General features: G+C 44.3%; 1 protein-coding gene across 1 annotated transcript in view; it reads left to right on the top strand.

The window, feature by feature from the left end:
* The window catches only part of ROMO1 (reactive oxygen species modulator 1), a 30,907-nt gene extending 20,844 nt beyond the window's left edge, over positions 1–10,063 (top strand). Inside the window, exon 3 of the mRNA XM_063960165.1 lies at positions 9,898–10,063. Coding sequence (XP_063816235.1) covers positions 9,898–10,006 — 109 coding nt within the window. The 3' untranslated portion in view covers positions 10,007–10,063. The remainder of the gene's footprint in view (positions 1–9,897) is intronic.
* The last annotated feature ends 10,135 nt before the right edge of the window (positions 10,064–20,198 follow it).

Genomic DNA, 20,198 nt, shown 5'->3' with positions numbered 1-20,198 from the left:
ATGAATATAGAAATCCCCAGGTTTAGAGTAAATCTATTGTCAAATACACAAGAACTTGGACTATATGGACAATGAATGAAAGAAAATAACATATAAACAATAGGGATAGTTTTATAATAATAAAGAACTATATCAGTCCAAATATATGAAATATAACTATCCACGATGCAGAATAATGTGTGGGCGGAAGTCATGCGACCGATCAGGGCGGAACTGATTGAGTTAGGAACTGACGTATGGCTACAAGGAGTCATGACAACGCCGGACGCCATATGAAAATAACGAGGGCGGAAGTGATGCGGCCAGGAGAGGAGGACCCCGTGGCCGAAGGGCGGAAGTTATAAACAGGAAGACAAAACGATACAACAGGAGTAAGGGCGGAAGTGATGACGGGAAATGGGCAGTAATCCCCACCCGTTGCTATGGGAACCGTAACCGAAGTGGGCGGTAGCGTTTACCCGTTTCTATGGGAACCGCAATCAGAGGGAGCATAAGAGGAGGAACAGAAGGTGCACTCAGTCATCCTGACGAAGCCTGCTAGACAGGCGAAACTAGTTGATGCTAGAGCACCACAACACGTCTGCCGGCGGACACCTGATGCTTTGCTCTCCTTACCACCTACGGATTTACAAGTAAGTTGCGGTGATTCCCAACTTTGAAGAACAAGTCAGGCTGTTATTGTATATGCTCTTGATTTAGATATGGACATTACCAGCCTGTTAGGATATTCCTGAGAAGGATACTGCAAACTATTCTGGACTTACCAGCTGATACACCAGAGAAGAGATTTAACATTCATATCCTTCAAGGTGTTAGACTTTTTACATTCATTTTTTTGGAGAATTTATGTTTTATGTTGTATTGTCATGTATGTAGTATACCGGTATTAGGACTCACTTTACAATAGGTAGTAATTTGATTTTGTGTAGTAATGTTTTAAATTATATTTTAAATAAATATAGATTTATTCCAAATGGATGTGTGATTACTTGTTAACACAAATATCTGATACTAGCGTGATTTAACAACTAAAATAGAAGTGTTATCATCAGATGACATAGCGCTTGGGGGTTTTTGTCTTTGTCTAAACATTACTTGAAGATTTGGATACTATGGATAAATCTGATGCTGAATTGTTTTTGCGTAACATTCAGGATTCGGCAGGATTTCTGGTAGAATCCATGAAACACCTGGGTTCCATGGCTGCAGGAATTTCTTCCATGTCTGTCTAAGCTTGTCCAGGACTGTGGCTGCGGCAGTGGTCTGCCGACGCGGAATCCAGGAGAAGGTGGAGACCCTACCCTACAAAGGTCAGGCTCTCTTTGGTGAAGCGTTAGATGTGTGGCTCTCCACGGCTACAGCGGGTAAGTCACCTTTTCTTCCCTCAGCTGCACCTGCTACGAAGAAACCCTTTTCTTCAACAGCATCACAGCCCTTTCGGGCTGCCAAGCCACGAAAGGCCAGATCGTCCAACACCTTCTTTAGGGGAGGTCGGCCCAAATCCAAGAAACCTGCTGCGGCGGGTTCCCAGGAACAGAAATCTGCTTCAGGTACACCAAAGTCCTTCGCGTGACGGTGGACTGCACGCCCCGGATGTGGGGCCAGTGGGAGCGAGACTCAGGCATTTCTGTCACGTCTGGGTGTTGTCCCGCCTGGATCCCTGGGTGCAAGATATCGTGTCCCTGGGGTACCGGCTGGAATTTCAAGATCTCCCTCCTCCCCGATTCTTCAAATCAGGCTTGCTAGCTTTGCTGGCAGACAGGGCTGTCCTGCAGGCAGCCGTCCAGAAGTTGGTGGAGGCACAGGTTATTGTACCGGTCCCTCATATGCAAAACAAAGGTTACTATTTGAACCTTTTCGTGGTATCGAAACCGGATGGTTCGGTCAGGCCCATTCTTTACCTAAAATCGCTAAATCCATTTCTGAAGGAGTTCAAGTTCAAAATGGAGTCCCTAAGGGCAGTGATATCAGGTCTGGAAGAGGTGGAATTCCTGGTATCCCTAGATATCAAGGATGCGTACCTCCACATTCCGATTTGGCCGCCGCATCAGGCTTATCTCCGATTCTCACTGTTGGACTGTCACTATCCGTTCCAGGCTCTGCCATTTGGCCTCTCAACAGCACCGAGGGTATTCACAAAGGTGATGGTGGAAATGATGGTTCTCCTCCGCAGACAGGGGGTTAACATAATTCCATATCTGGAAGATCTGCTGATAAAGGCATCGTCCAAGGAGAAGTTGTTACAGTCCATTCTTCTCACAACCCACCTGCTCAGGGAACACGGTTGGCTCCTGAATCTTCCAAAATCAAATTTGGAACCAACCAGGAGGTTGTCCTTTCTGGGAATAATCCTCGACACGGAAGTGCAGAGGGTGTTTCTTCCAGATGAAAAAGCGTTGGTGATACAAACAGTGGTCCGGGATGTCATGAAGCCAGCCCGGGTGTTGGTTCATCAGTGCATTCGCCTTCTGGGAAAGATGGTGGCCTCTTACAAGGCTCTACAGTACGGGAGGTTTCATGCTCGGTCCTTCCAACGGGATCTCCTGGACAAGTGGTTGGTGGATTCCATCTACATATCACCAGAGAATACGTCTGTCACCAAAGGCTAGGATTTCACTTCTCTGGTGGTTGCAACTACCTCACCTCCTGGAGGGCCGCAGGTTCGGGATTCAGGACTGGATCCTTCTAACCACGGATGCAAGTCTCCGGGGCTGGGGCACAGTCGCTCAAGGGGAAACCTTCCAAAGAAGATGGTCAAGTCTGGAAGCCGGCCTGCCAATAAACATTCTGGAACTAAGAGCCGTCTACAATGGTATTCTCCAAGCGGACCATCTTCTGAGAAATCGGGCCATTCAAGTGCAGTCGGACAATGTAACGACAGTGGCTTGCATAAGCCAACAGGGCGGAACGAAGAGCAGAGCTGCAATGTCAGAGGTGACAATCATCCTCTGGGCAGAAAAACACGCGTTGGCGCTGTCAGCAATCTTCATTCCGGGAGTAGACAACTGGGAAGCGGACTTCCTCAGCAGACACGAATTCCATCCAGGGGAGTGGTGTCTCCATCTGGAGATGTTCACAGAGGTAACAGATCTTTGAGGCGTACCCCAAATCGATATGATGGCCTCTCGTCTTAACAAAAAGCTTTGGCGGTATTGTTCCAGGTCGAGGGACCCACAAGCAGTGACGGTGGACGCCCTAGTGACTCCGTGGGTGTTCCAGACGGTGTACGTGTTTCCTCCATTTCCACTCATTCCAAAAGCGCTCAAACTCATAAGGAGAACAAGAGTTCAGGCAATGCTCTTTGCTCCAGACTGGACAAGAAGGGCTTGGTACGTGGATCTTCTGGATCTACTGCTAGAAGAGCCGAGGCCTCTTCCTCTTTGGGAGGACCTGCTGCAGCAGGGGCCGTTCGCCTATCGAGACTTAGCACGGCTACGTTTGTCGGCATGGAGGTTGAACGCCAGGTACTAGCTCGGAAGGGCATTCCGAACAAGGTTATTCCTGCCCTGATACAGACTAGGAAAGGAGTAACATCTAAACATTGCCATCGTATTTGGAAAAAATATGTATCTTGGTGCGAGTCCAAGAAGTTTCCTGCGGTGGAGTTTCAACTGGGACGTTTTCTCCTCTTCCTGCAAACAGGTGCGGATATGGGCCTGAGGTGTTAGAATCCATAAAGGTCCAAATTTTAGCCCTATCCATTTCCTTCCAGAAACAGTTGGCTGCCCTCCCTGAGGTTCAGACATCTTTGAAGGGAGTTCTACACATCTGACCTCCCTTTGTACCGCCTACGGTGCCTTGGGATCTTAACGTGGTGTTGCAGTTCCTCCAGTCGGACTGGTTTGAGCCTCTACAGGAGGTTGAGGTAAAGTTTCTCACGTGGAAGGCTGTCCCTTTGTTGCCCTTAGCTTCTGCTAGACGTGTGTTGGAGTTGGGGGGCTTTGTCATGTAAAAGCCCATACTTGATCTTCCATGAAGACAGAGCAGAGCTTCGGACACGTCAGCAGTTTCTTCCAAAGGTTGTGTCGGCATTTCATATCAACCAACCTATTGTGGTGCCAGTTGCGACTGACTCCTCAATTTCATCAAAGTCCTTAGATGTTGTAAGGGCTCTAAAAATCTATGTGACGAGGACTGCTCGTCACAGAAAATTGGACTCGCTGTTTGTCCTGTATGATCCCAAGAAAATGGGGTGTCCTGCTTCTAAGCAGATGATCTCTCACTGAATCAGGTTCACTATCCAGCATGCGTATTCTACGGCAGGATTGCTGTGTCCTACGTCTGTTAAGGCCCACTCTACTCGTAAGGTGGAGTCTTCCTGGGCAGCTGCCCCCGGGGGGTCTCGGCGTTACAACTTTGCAGAGCAGCAACTTGGTCTGGGTCGAACACGTTTGCAAAGTTCTACAAGTTCGATACTTGCCGCTGAGGACCTGAAGTTTGGTCAATCAGTTCTGCAGGAGCCTCCATGCTCTCCCTCCCGTTCTGGGAGCTTTGGTACATCCCCATGGTACTAATGTGGACTCCAGCATCCTCTAGGACGTAAGAGAAAATAGGATTTTGGTTACCTACCGGTAAATCCTTTTCTCGTAGTCCGTAGAGGATGTTGGGCGCCTGCCCAGCGCTTCGTTTTCTTGCTATCGTTATTTGTTTCAGTACAACTTCATTTTAGTAGAGTACTGCATTGTTACTTGGTAAGTAATATTTCAGCGGTTGCTGAGTTTCAAGCTAGTTAGCTTGATGTGCCTTGTATGTGTGAGCTGGTGTGAATCTCGCCACTATCTGTGTAAAATCCTTCTCTCGGTGATGTCCGTCTCGTCGGTCACAATTTCTAGTCTGGGGTATAGAGGAAGGAGCCAGCCCACACTCTCAAACTCTGAAAGTGCCAATGGCTCCTGGTGAACCAGTCTACACCCCATGGTACTAATGTGGAGCACAGCATCCTCTACGGACTACGAGAAAAGGATTTACCTGTAGGTAACCAAAATCCTATTTTTGGTGACACCCACATGCGGTCCACACCTCCCTTATAATGATGACTTAGGCCCTGTGTTCCTATAAATCATTTTTGATTAGGTAATCCTTGTGTAATAATTGGATGTCCTGCTACTGTCCTCTGATAACACAATTATAATTATTTATTTTTCTGCAGCGGGGTACACTGGGGTTTCACAGGGATAACATCCGGGTGTAGAGTTGGATCTTGATCCGAGGCAACAACGGGCTAAAAGATTTGACTGTTCCCAAGATGCACAGCGCCGCCTCCTCTATAACCCCGCCTCTGTGCAGAGGAGCTCAGTTTGTAAGTTGGCGCTGGGCATCCCTGAAAAGAGCTTTCAAGTGAAGAATGAAGACTTCAGAGCCGCAGCATAGGCACTTAAAAGTGCTATGTGTCATTCTGACACATCATGCTGCGGCTCCCTCACCTCCCACGCCCTGGTTGCCGGGTAACTACAGCGGAGGCTTTGGTTCTCTCATAAGGGCACACACACACCACTGCTGCTCTCCAAGATCGCGTGGCCGCTGAAAGGAGGAGGTAAGAGGGTCCCCCAGATGGGACCCGCTGCAAACCGTGATCCGGCGCGGTCCTTGGGAGACGGACCGCACACGCTGGCGTGGACACTGTGGCCGTGCAGGGACCTCACAAGACCACCAGGGCATGGCACAGTTCGGATTTTTGCAATAAGTCCATTTCTTTAAGGCCTGCAGTACCGGTGGTGAAGTCCAGCAAGGGGATCTGGCTCTGACCTGTAGCCCCTCCCCCAGCCCCAGGGTGCCATGTACTGCTAATGTTCCCACCCTGGAGCTGCATCTCTCTCTCTCTCTCTCTCTCCCTCACTCCCTGTCAGCGTTTGGGCACCATTACACACACAGCGCTGATCTGGGACTGCTGGGCAATGCCTGATCTGAAAAGCCGCCTGCATCATCAGCGCTGTGCATTTACAGAACACTTAAGTATTCTATATGTCTTTAGACAGTGTAAGTTAAGAACAAGTGCACTTTGTCAGGGTTATTTAGTACAAGTACCCTGTGATATACATCCAGTGTTTACTGTGCATTGCTATATCTATATACCTAATTAGCTTTACTTGTGTAGTGCAGTTACTACAGTATTGCTAGTCCAGTGCAGTTTTATTGTTATCTGTGATAATTTCTGCATTGTACATGTGACTTTGTGTGTGTGCCAATAGCTGCTGTGTGATTTTCATTCTGTGTATCTTGCATCTCCTGCTATCCCTATATTCTGTACCCTGAAGAGGGCCATGTGCGTCGGGGATTTCATATAATATAGTGGTTTTCACATGATATACTTTTTTTGGTATTTTCTGTGTTTTACAGTCACCGTTTACCTCATAAATCCTCTGTGTGTGTTCTCTGCCTGTAGTCACTATCCGGGGGGATTTTTGTTAGGTATTCTGTCTGCTTTTATTGTGCTGTTCCACCCTACTGTAACGCTTTCATATAATGTCAGCTCGTCAGGGTGAGTGTTCGGTGGCAGACACTGCGTCTGGCAGTGTTCATGCCCCGGATGTGTCTGAGGAAAATATTGCAGCTGTGGGTTCAGGTGCTGGGGGCTGTGTACCTCTTAGTCAGTTTCCTACGTCGGGGTAACTACTGACCCACCGTGGGCTACATTCTCTAATTTACGGACTACGTTGGTAACTAGACTTGCGCCCCCTATGGGACCTCCTGTGCCATTACAGCCACATATTGTCCCTGCTGTTTATCCACCATGGGCAGATGCTCTGTCCTCTCAGTTACAGCAGTTAAGTCAGTCTTTGTCAAAGCAAAATCCTAACTCTCGCCCGCCTAAGACCAAAGTGTCCTCTAAGCGGGCCCTTACATCCTCACAATCAACTCATGTTACAGATACTTCATCGGATGAAGATGGCGCATACACTGATCCCTCAGACACTGACGCAGATGCTTCTGATAGGGAATCTCTGACCCAAGTGGATGTTCCTGACCTCTTGGAGGCTATATGGTTGATTCTTCAAATTGATGATGATGATGATGATGATGATGAAGAAGAACCCCCAGCTACTTCTAAGAAACCAGATAAGTTTAAGCGTCAGAAAGTTACTAAATTAGTTTTACCACATTCTGACCATTTAGTTGACATACGTCAGGAATCCTGGGAATGTCCAGGAAAGAAATTCTCTCTAAGAAAATGCTGGCTCGTTTTCCCCTCGCTGCAGAGTTGAGCAAAAATTGGGAAACACCGCCGCAGGTGGACTCACAAGTCGCATGTCTGGTGGTATCATCTGCTGTGCCTGTCACTACAGTCACCTCTCTGAAGGAACCGACGGATAAGCGTGTGAATGGTTGCTTGAAGTTCATTTACACTCTGGCTGGAGCTGTGCATAGGCCTACTATTGCGACCTCTTGGGCTGCTAAAGCTATGTAGGCCTGGTTTCAGGAAGTAGAAGCGGAACTACCGTCTAATTTTCCTGATAATGCAAAACAGTGTCTTTCATACATTGTTACAGCCTCTCATTATATTCAGGAGGCGGCGTCTGATTCAGGTATCCTAGCGGCCAAAGCATCTACCACGTCTATTCTGGCTCGATGGATCCTCTGGTTGCGGTCCTGGTCGGTAGATCTGGACTCGAAAAAGACCTTGGAGGTTATTCCTTTTAAGGGAAACATTCTTTTTGGGGAAGATCTCAACAAGATTGTCACTGACTTCGCGTCTGCTAAGACTACATGTCTGCCTAGTACTACTCCTTCGGCCCCGAAGGCTAAGAGTACTTGATTTTCGTTCCTTTCGACCTCCAGGTAAAGCAAAGGGTCAGGCGTACCTGAAACAGGCTCGCACTTCCAAATCCACTAAGCCCAAACCTAAACGTGCCTGGGCTGCCCATCAGCCTGCTGCCAAAACAGACAAGTCTGCTGCATGACTGGGCAGGTCTCCCTCTGGGGGGATCCCAGGGTGGGAGGCCAACTTCTACGGTTTGCTCAGGTATGGCTACAGACCACTTCGGACGCCTGGGTAAGGGAAGTCATCACTCACGGATACGCCATCTCTTTCAAGAAACGTCCCCCTCACCAGTTTTGCTCAACAAACGTCCCTTCGGATCCGGTGAAAGTAAGGACTCTCCATCTGGTGGTGCAATCCCTCCTGGACACAGGAGTGGTAGTGCCAGTGCCTCTGGCTAAGAGAGGGAGGGGGTACTATTCAACGCTGTTCCTAGTCCCGAAACCGAATGGATCTTCTCGGCCTATTCTCAACCTCAAGTCTTTGAACAAGTTTGTGAAAGTCTCCAAATTCCGTATGGAAACTCTTTGCTCCATTGTTCTGGCCTTGGAGCCCAAGGACTACATGGTATCCCTGGACATACAGGATGCTTACCTGCATATACCTATTGCAGTGTCGCATCAGCAATACCTGCGGTTTGCTGTTGGCAACCTACATTTTCAATTCCAGACCTTGCCATTTTGGTCTGACCTCGGCTCTTCGAGTTTTCACCAAGGTCATGATGGCCCTACTCCGCCGTCAGGGTATCTGGATCCTGCCGTATCTCGACAACTTGTTGATCCTGGCGCATTCTCCAGAGGTTCTCCTTCGTCATCTGGAACGGACGGTCCAATTCCTGCAAGCCCACGGGTGGCTCATCAACTGGAAGAAATCTTCCCTGGTCCCTGCACAGAGCATGGTGCACCTCGGAGCACTGTTGGACGCCCACAACCGGCGGTTGTTTTTGTCTCCGGAAAAGATCCTGAAACTTCAGGACAAGATAGGATGCTTCCCCCCTCGCTCACGTGTGTCGATACAAGTACTAAGCCTCATGGTGTTGGCTTTCGACACGCTCAATTTCATTCCCGCCCTCTGCAGAGGTTAATTCTCTCCGAGTGGGACGGCCTTGACTCTGGAGGGGGATGATATCCTTGACTCCGGAGGTCCGTCTGTCACGGACTTTGTGGCTGCAGGACCAACAACTGAGCAGGGGTCGTCCATTCTGGGTCTCCAACTGGGTCCTTCTGACGACGGACGCCAGTCTGCGGGGTTGGGGCATGGTGTTAGAGCAACACTCTCTTCAGGGTCAGTGGACCAGGGAGGAATCTCTCCTCCCCATAAACATTCTGGAATTGCGGGCAGTGTTCAATGCCTTGACACTGGCCCTGGAGATAAAAGAATTTTTTTTGTACATCAATAAGCGCGCTCTCCAAATTCCATGTGTGTGTGTATATATGTAACACCCCTAGTGTGATATAGGAAGCAAAAACTGAGTCACCATTTCAGGAAAGTCCTCTAATCTCTTTCAGACCGATAGAACCACAGAATGGTATGAACTCCTCCTTTGTAGGAATGTTCTTAATAGTAAATTAATCCTGTTCCTTGGATTCTTAGCGGAGACCTGAAAGATACGTGTCTCCTTTCCCTCATGTATAGAGGATCAGAGGAGACACAAAGACGTGCCAAATATAGTGTAGCAATCTTTTAAAATGAAACACATTTGTTTCCACAGATTGCACTTACAAGAAACAAGATTTAAAACGGCATATCACAATAAATACTCCATAGGAAATAGCAGCATTCATATATCACCCCTGGGAGTACAAGGATGGTCTGCCACTGGATAAGATCCAAGCTCCGGATGCCTGGTTCTCAAACAGGAACGGATCCCCAACGAGGTGAGCAAGTCTAGGAGTTCAAAAAGATAAAACACGTGAGCCACGCTTAATGCGTTTCGGACCGTTGTTTTATCTAAGGCCATCCCAGTATCTCCTAGGACGTTAGAGAAACAATGTTTAAGTATTTGATTGTACTTTGCTGTTTATCTTTATTTATTTTTTAACCTGATATATCAGATTACTCCGTTTAATGTTTATTCAACTCAGAAAGTACTTTAAAACATTTATGTTCAAACGTTCACCAATGGTGCTTTTCTTCTGCAGATTTGGAATGAGAGGACGTGAACTTGTTGGTGGCATTGGAAAGACCATGTTGCAAAGTGGTGGAACATTTGGGACGTTCATGGCCATTGGGATGGGAATTCGATGCTGATCTTCATTTTAGTTTATCTATTCACTATAAATCTATAAAAATATTTTGCAGAGTTCACGCACCTTGTCTTTATTCCAAGTTTAGTTGCGTGTTCATGTCCAGTACAAATCTAACAAGTACTAAATGCAGTAACAAAACTTTATTGGCGGAATGCTTACCAGAGTTCAACCAATCAATTGAAACTATAGATCAGATCTGCTCTGTGTGTTTGCCACTGATATCTGAATCAGTGGTTAGTTTATAGCCCCTGGACCTCTCGGACATGCAGGAAGAGTATTGTAGGCTGTTTGATAATATTTCAGAACTGGCAGTCTCGCCTATCAGAGTATGTCTTTGTACAATTCTCATGACGCTAGTGCCACTGAGGTCCAAAAAAAGAAAACCACCAGGCAGTTTATATATGCTACTAGTAGCCGTACCGTAATACATTGAGGAGTGATAATATAGCATAACATATTAGGGGTCCAGTGCGGTTGCTGCTGCTATCTGTATTTTTGGTCTGATTCTGAGATCATTTAAGTATACTTTATACAGCTTTATTAGCTATGTGATTTTTTTTATTTTTTATGAAGTTATAATTATTGAAACAAAACTTTTTTTTATTTTATTTCTATTACACTGTTATGCTGAAATGAAGTATTTTAACTTTCAAATTTTATTTTGCCTGTCTTATTTGTCCTAGATTTGTTGTGCTTCCACTTGTGTTACAAAATGGTTGATATGCCTATCTCCATACTAGTGAGGTCTTTATATTACCAGCATGCATAAGGAACTGTGACATCGCCACTTGCATACATTTTTTTTTGCAATATCTAACAACGCTCATACAAAGAAACAAATTCCAATTATTAAAAACCTAAAACATATTGGCATTAATTAATAGAAGCAGCTTACATATGTTCTAATGCAAAATCAGTGCACTTGTAAATCAATTAATGAATGCAGGTTGAGTATCCCTTATCCAAAATGCTTGGGACCAGAGGTATTTTGGATATCGGATTTTTCCGTATTTTGGAATAATTGCATACCATAATGAGATATGGTGATGGGACCTAAGTCTAAGCACAGAATGCATTTATGTTACATATACACCTTATACACACAGCCTGAAGGTAATTTTAGATAATATTTTTTATAACTTTGTGCATTTAACAAAGTGTGTCTACATTCACACAATTCATTTATGTTTCATATACACCTTATACACACAGCCTGAAGGTCATTTAATACAATATTTTTACTAACTTTGTGTATTAAACAAAGTTTGTGTACATTGAGCCATCAAAAACATAGGTTTCACTATCTCACTCTCACTCAAAAAAAGTCCGTATTTCGGAATATTTGGATATGGGATACTCAACCTGTATACATTGTGACTGATGCAATAGTCCATATTCATTTATAATCCAAATAGATAGATGGGCACTGCAGTAATCTTACATAGTCAAATGTCTGTCCAATGTATGTGGCAGTCTAGGCAGCGGTAATATGAAATGCTGTGACTTTATTACATCAATGACGCAATGTGAGGTCCATGCTGCATTAGATGGCATTTGGGATATCTGAACCCAGTAGTGGCTAGCACAGCATGTGTGATGGAGACTGAATGCATTATCTCACAGGGATGCGACGGCTTGGAGAGGCACTCGTCTGCAGTGCTGCTCTGTGAGGTGACAATAAATTCTAGACATACAAATTAACAGGATGTTGCATTTGAGGGAGGATATGAGACTGAACGGGTTGGGGCCGCATTACCGGTGGCGGAGATCCCGGCGGTCGGCATCCCAATGCCAGGACTACATCCCAACTGAACGCCACTTAAGCCCGCTGCGTCCTTTCCTACATGGAAACCAGAAGTGCGGCAGCGACGAGCAGGTGGACTGACACATGGATTGTTTAAATAATGTGGACATTTCTTATTGTGATTTTTCTACATGTACTTAGTTAGGGTTGTTTAATGTGATTGAACACACATGGGGATAATTTCCCCATTAGGTAGGGTATATATGGCCCACACAGCATACTTCTCCCATACCTTGAAAAAATTCTGGTTTAGATCGAAATGCATTGGTGCGGACACTGATGCTGTTTTGAAGGTGTCCATAGCCAGGTGAAAAGAGCAGACCTATGCAGAGGAACGGGGCACCATTTACATCCTGCTGCTTATCTTCCTCACAACTCGTATCCCTTCATAACATTCAGCAAAAGTTTTTTCTCTTTGTTTTATCCAATAAAAAAATATTTTACACTATGGATCCTCTCTCTGGAATTGATCTTTCATATATGGTCTGAGACCCTATGAACAGAGATAACCATCTATCCAGAATAAGGGGAGTAAAAAAAGACACATGGGGCTGGGTGTAATGCCGGCCGAACTCTTTTTAAAGCGGCAATCATTTACAAGGAAAAAAGTCAGAGTTTGTCTGGCAACCTGCACCTCCAGCCAACTTGTACGTCATTACATCCGGCCCATGGTGTCAGCAGTAGAGAGATTATCTTGATGTGTCTGTTTATCACTGTAATTTTGTAGTGCTATATAAAGAGGGAACTTCCTCCGTTAATTTTGTGTACCTGATGGTGGACACCACTGAACTGCTGCACTACCTTCCTGCACCATATTACCGCGCTACCTTCCCACACCACATTACTGGTCTACGTTCCCACACCACATTACTATGCTATTTTCCCACACTACTGTACTGCGCTGCCTTCCCGCACCACAGTACTGCACTACCTTCATATACCTCAGTATTGCGCTACCTTCCAACACCACATTACTGTGTTATCTGCCCACACAACGGTACTGCGCTACTTTCCAACCCCAAATTACTGCGCTACCCTCCTGCACCACATTACTGCGCTACCTTCCCACACCACCGTACCGTGTTACCTTCCCACACCACTGTACCGTGTTACCTTCCCACACCACCATAATGCGCTACCTTCCCGAACAATACTGCGCTACTTTCCCACACCACATTACTGCGCTACCTTCATACACCACAGTATTGTGCTACCTTCCAACACCACATTACCGTGTTATCTTCCCACACCACAGTACTGCGCTACTTTCCAACCCCAAATTACTGCGCTACCCTCCTGCACCACATTACTGCGCTACCTTCCCACACCACCGTACCATGTTACCTTCCCACACCACCATACTGCGCTACCTTCCCGCACCACCGTACCATTTTACCTTCCCACACCACATTACTGCGCTACCTTCCCACACCACATTACTACGCTACCTCTCCACACACGCTATTGCTATGCTACATCACCATACTACTTCACTGCACTGTCTCCCCACAGTACATACAGTAACAGCACTATACTACCACCCCACTCTGCAACACTACACTACCTGCACATAGTACATAACTACACTGCCCCCCCCCCCCCCCACACACACACACACACACACACACACACTACATACAGTGACAGCAGTAACTCCTCACACTACTGTACATCACTGCATTACACTCCACTAACCCTCCCTCCCATAACATGAGACCATACCCTACACAGGCACTTAATTGAGGCTGTAAGAGGATGGCTCTTTCTCTTTCCTCGGGTTCTTGGCTGCAGGCACAGAAGCTTTGCCTCTGGAGAATCGGTACAGAGAGGACAGGCTCAGATATGACGTGGGTGAGGAGGGGCAGGTCTGAGGATGGGGATGGGAGAAACAGAAGAACAGAGGGAGGTAGCTAAGGCTATAGAAGCAGGAGGGTGGTGGCCGAGCCTGGAGATGGGAGGGGCTATCTGGATGTCTCAGCCTACCTACAGTGGAGCAGCAGCAGGGCTGCCCATGCCATGGCTGGGGGAGGAGCCAGCCCCAGCATGTCAGACTCCGTACACTAGGGATGTCCATCGGTGTTTGCCATCGATGGTCACTATGTTATGGGAGAACATCGATGGTTTTACTCATCGATGGCCATCCCTGTTATTTCTGTGAAAGACCCGCGGGCCAATCACTGCCCAGGGGTGGGGATGTGGGGGTCAGGGCAGAGCTATGTTCAGTGTCCTGGCATCTTGTGGGGAAAAAAATATTTGTTTAGGCCTAGCCATCGATGGCGGACAACCATCTTGTTCTCCCCCATCGATGGTAAAAGTATTCAACATCGGTCATGGGAAAAAAGAGAGACATCGTTTCCCCCAACACCCTGAATGATAACAGTAACCAGATATAAATTCCACATAATATTAGAATTCAGAGATCTTGGTTACACATATTTGCGCAAATGTGTGACTAAGCCCCAAAGCCGCATCAAGGCGTCTCTGTATATTTGGGGTCCCTAGCGCTATATCTAGGTGCAGGGTATGGCACCCCAAAACAACAGCATAAGCCAGAAAGCCCAGGGCAGCTTACCAGTGAAAAAACTATAGTGTTAATAAATTAGTATTTAGGAAGCTGAAGATATAGAGATGGTGATGAAATGTAATTAAAATAGAGAAATAGTGTTAAAAAATTAATAAGTGAAAAGTGTTAATAGAATGTAAAGGTATGCCACACTAAAGCCATCCAGCTCAACCAGTCCAGAGGCACAACACCCCACACCTCCATTTCCCCAATCTGGGTCTATGATTAACCAGCAAGGAGCCACATGATAATGGCTCCTTACTACAATATGTCTAAGCTAAGAGCTACCTACCTTGGAGCAACCCCATAATGCTCCATGTGGCATGTCAGGGCCTGCACCTCCTCCTAATGCAGGAACCTCTCTGCCTCTCACAACAGACATATATAATGGTAGATGCTCAATCAGCTTAATGATATTCAGGTGCTCAAAAGGGAGGGGTATTTCTAAGCAAGAACAAAGAGAGACATTGTTTCCCCCAGCACCCTGAATGGTAACAGTTATTACAGTTATAACAGTTAATATTTTGGGTGAAACAAAAATATTTTAATGTTTTTATTGTATGAACAAAAATTGAACAAACATGTTTTTCTAGAGATCAATACTGTCTTGTAGAAGATTACAAAAACATATTTTTGATTATGTCATTTACATTTTAATAAAAGATGTGTTTTTTAACTAAACATTTGGGTGTAAATGTATATGAGGTACTGATAAGGTCATCAGCGGTTCATATCCAAAAAACACACTGGATTATCCATCAAATAAGAGCGCTCCGCAAAGGTATCTTTTTGTATTTATCTCTATAGACCCATATCGGCAAGGGGTCCTTTCTCTTGTGGAAGCTGCCTAAAGAGAGATGTATTTAACAAGAAATGGCTCCAAGGTGATTTCACCTTACTATATACTAATAGCGCATTAAGGAACATTCTATTATTTATATATATATATATATATATATATATATATAAAAGAGGACAAGCGCCTGATGGTGCAGTAGTTTCACACTTGGTTTAGTGACACGACAACACTCATATAGGTAATCTGCGTACCAGATGAGGGATTTTCTATCATGCACATCAAACACTGTTGCTTCGATCTTCAGTCTGTTGCTCACAGCATAGGGGGTCTATAGACCGTAAACATAAAAAATACCTCTCATGTATGGACTTTATTATCCTGAACCTGTCTCAGCTGTTTCTTAGCAATCATCTTTGAGCCAGTGCAATAGGTGACTAGTGTGCCTTTAAAAGCCATAAAGTCTGTGGCAGGTACACATTACATCTAGCAGGCAGATGAGTTGTGTAACAGCAGTGAAGTGGTCAGGTTTTAAGACTCTGTGATAGTGTAGGACCTGCATGAAGATGGGGTACCTTGAAAATCGGTATGCAGGCTTCCGTGCATTGGCCAATCCACCAACTAAACCCCCATCATTTATTTATTGAATTGTTGAGGATAAGTGAGTTTACTTTGGTGAGTGCTGGGTTCTCTGTTTGTATTTATTAGAGCGATGTGGTCATGGGCTACATGCACCCCGCCCTGTGAGGGAGAGTGCTGTGTTACATGCACCCCACCCTGTGAGTGGTAAGTGCATAGCTGTGCCCCGCTTCTGGTGTGGTGAGTGCTGTGGTTTTTTCTCTCTGTGTATGTATATATATATATATATATATATATATATATATATATACATACATACAGTTGTAGGACCGGCACTCCATATAGCAATGCTCAGCTGCTCCCAGTGCCCTCATAAAAATCAATGTAGCCAGTGTAGAATGCGGCACTCAGGATATAAAAGAGTCACAAGCAGTATAGGTATCAACGTTTCAATCTCTGTTCAGATTGTCTTCAGGATACAGTCATAGAAAACATGTGTAACTTACCCAAACTTTATACCATTCACCATGTGCAAACGGGATCGCTCTCCGCGCCAGAGCCCCGGCATTGTCCCGTTCAGATGACGCCATCGCATATTGACGCGACGCACGTCCACCCGACTTGTGTACCACAAGGTATACACAAAAATAACAAATCATCCAATATAGGGAATATATATATCTCAACACTAACCAAAACAGAGTAATTTAATAGCATGATAGTGTGAGTACCTCATTAAGGCCCCTTGGATGAATTACATCCAGACGGTGAATTCATTAGTTTTCCCGTCTAATTAGGATCGCATCCCGATCACCACCTCTTTTAAGAGGTGGGATATGGTCGTTCATACGATAACGTAAACTTGGGAGATTATGACGTGCTTCTAGAAAATGGCGAGCAACTGGTTGCTCGCTATAACCATTCTCGATCGCAGCCTTAATGGCCGACCTATGGGCCGCCATTCTTTCTTTAAATTTTCGTTTCGTCTTCCCAATGTATGTCAGACCACAGGGACATATAATTTGATATATTACAAACGAACTGTCACATGTGAGGTGGTGTTGTATGCAATATTTTTTCCCCGAATGTGGATGATTAAAAGAATCACCCTGAATTAAAAATTTACAAGTGGTGCACGAACATTTAAAGCACCCTGGTTTTTTTTTAAAGAAAATTTTCTGCTCTATCCTGTGTCGGTGTGTACAAGATGTCGGATTTGACCAAATGGTCACGAAGATTTTTTGATCTGGAATAACAAGGCATCAAATTAGTATCTGATAACTGTAAATCCAGATCAGATGTAATTACATGCCAATGTTCCTTTGATATATGATTAATTGTTGGTGACATATATGTATATCTATTAACCCAAGGAAATTTCTCAGCTTGTACTACCAATGTAGTGTCCTTCCTTTTTATCAAAAGTTGTCAATTTTGACCTAATGCTGACAATTTGGCGCTCTCTAATAATTTAAGGGAATAGCCCCTCTCCATGAATTTAATAATTGACTCATCAATTTGGGAGATAGCAACCTCCCGACAACTATTGATACGCAAAATGCGTATCATTTGAGAGTAAGGGAGACCGTCTTGTAAACTGGCAGGATGATTACTCTGGTACTGTAAAACAGTATTTCTGTCAGTTTCTTTAGTAAATAACGTGGTGGAAATTTTACCATTATTTACACCAATCTTAACATCCAGAAAATGTGTCATTTCTTGGCTCATCTCAAAGGAGAGTTTGGCTGGCGCAGCCGATAAATTATGTGCTCCAATAATATCAATGAATTCCTCTTGTGTACCTTTCCAAATTAATAGAATGTCGTCTATATATCTAGTGTAAAAAAATACCTTAGATGAAATAGACGAATCCCCAAAAAATAATATATCTTCAACAGAAAACATATACGTGTTTGCATATGTCGGCGCTACCGATGTGCCCATGGCACATCCCTGTTTTTGACGGAAATAAGTATTGTTAAACATTAAAAAAAAAATTGTAAGTATAAATTATACCATAAGAAGCAAAATATATGCGCCAGGTCAAATTCACCCTTGGAGAGCAATAATTGTTTAACAGCCAATAAGCCTGCAAAATGCGGAATAATAGTGTATAAACTAGATACATCTAGAGATATCAACCACGCCTGTTTAGGGACATTATCCAACAACGCCAGCTTATTGAGTAATGCAGTGGTATCCATAAGGTAATTTTTATGCTGTTGAACCAGTGGTTGCAAAACCGAGTCCAAGAAAATTGAGAGTGGTTGGAGTAATGACCCTCTGGCGGAGATTATTGGACGACCAGTTGGAGGAACACCCCCCTTATGTACCTTTGGCAAAATGTATAATATTGGTACAATCGGGTTTTCTGGTAACAAAATTGTCATCCATGACTCATCCAATAATCTCACGTCCAGGCCCATAGTGAGCAAGTTCCTGAGCTCCCTAGTGTATAACGCTGATGGATCCTTATCCAGACACATGTAAACATTACTGTCCCCCAGTTGACGATCAATCTCCTTGATATAGTCAATACGATCTAAAAGGATTATACCTCTGCCCTTATTCGCAGGGTGGATTACCAGTTCTGTATTCATCGAGAGATTTTTAAGAGCTTGTCTTTCTAATACACTTAAATTTGGATGTAATTTAGGAGCGTCTTTAAATGCTTGTTTGGTATCTCGTTCAAGAAGGCGCATATAGGTCTTAATTGATGCATTTCCTAATGGAGGATCATATGAAGAGAGTTTTTTCAAAGCAGCCAGTTTGGATGGAATTGCTGGTGTGTGTGTTAAAGATTCCTTTTTGGAGAAAAAATCCCTAAGTTTTAATTGTCTCTGTAAATTGTACTTCTCAATTTGCCACTGAAGATCATTCATGGGTGTAGATGGCACAAAAGATAAGCCTTTTGACAGCAGGCTTTTCTAACTATTGCTCAGCTCATGAGACGAGAAATTGAAAATTATTTTCTCTATTTTACTGGATTTTTTCTGCCACGATTTGTTCCTTTTGTTTTGGTCCACCCGGCGGGTGCTGCGGTTGTTTTTTCTTTGTAATGTGTGCGTGTAGCCATGCCTAAAGGGGCTGCTGTATTAGAGCTACTGGCACCTCTATAATCTGAATCCGAACTGGTCACACCTTGTGATGAATCAGTGTCCACCCCTTGTTTGTGATGTCGTTGTCTACGGAAAAATGGTCGTCTGTTAGTTTCAGAGTTTCATCCAGTGAGCCAACGATAAACTTGGTGTTGCTCATAGTCCATTTGGACTTTGTCGTTTTTCCCTTTTGAATTTGATCAATTTGATTTTCCAGTTTGCCTAGCCAGTCCACCTCCTCGTCTGCCTTAAGATTTGCTAAATGCAGGCTTTCAAACTTAGTGATTTTATCTTGTATCACTAATAGTTCTTTTTTGGATTGTTCAATTACAAGTAGTAGTAGATCAAATGAGCTTTTGTTTAAAATTGCAATCCAACGCTGACAGAACGCAGGATCGAATCTACCAATTGTAGGACAGTTCCGTATCCTAAATCCACGTGGGATTTGTTTGGCTCTGAAGTAGTCACTTAGGGATACGCCGTGCAGATGAAAATCAGTTTCCTTCTTTTTCAGATTTAGCCAATCACGATAGATAATGTCCATAGATGTAGACTCTGCTTGATCCAGCATCTGCTCATTATGCAATATTAATTCAGCGTCCGATTCTGAATAACTAAATGTATCGCTCATAGGAAACAATAGTGGGTTGAATGTTATTTGATCATCCTCCATCTGTTCTGCCATGCTGCAGATGTTATGTCCACTAGAGATGGATTAGTAAAGATCTTGATAAAAACCACACTAGACAGTATCCTATTATATGGTCAATTTACAGCTATTTGTTACACACAATCCAAACAGTATATAATGACAGGAGGTGTCTGGTTTAAGGCAAATGTAAAGGGCTAGGTAATTTGTAGTTGCTGAAAAGTGCTAGTGCAAAAGTGATTATGAAAAAAGTTAAAAAGGAATCACCAAAAAGGTTTAAAATATAAAAATAACTCTCCAGGTGAAGAATACAATTGTTGAGTTTTTAAAGTAGCAGGGTGCCATGACAAGAGAGACACTTGATCAATGAAAAAATGTCCTCATATACATACAGTTGTAGGACCGGAACTCCCCGGCGTTGTCCCGTTCAGATGACGTCATCGCATATTGACGCGACGCACGTCCACCTGACTTGTGTACCATCACCATAGCAACTGAACGAGCTCTCTGTACTGCACTGAGATCAAGTGTAAACAATACATTCCCATTCACAGAGAAACCTATACATACAGTAATGGTTACATTTCTTAACACTAATGCGTGGCAAACCTAATTACCATCAGAAGGAAGGTATACACAAAAATAACAAATCATCCAATATAGGGAATATATATATCTCAACACTAACCAAAACAGAGTAATTA

This window comes from Pseudophryne corroboree, chromosome 3 (genome assembly GCF_028390025.1).
Source record: "Pseudophryne corroboree isolate aPseCor3 chromosome 3, aPseCor3.hap2, whole genome shotgun sequence".
Taxonomy (NCBI): Eukaryota; Metazoa; Chordata; class Amphibia; order Anura; family Myobatrachidae; genus Pseudophryne; species Pseudophryne corroboree.
The sequence above is the reverse complement of the archived record's forward strand: the minus strand, read 5'-3'. Positions and strand labels throughout refer to the sequence as shown.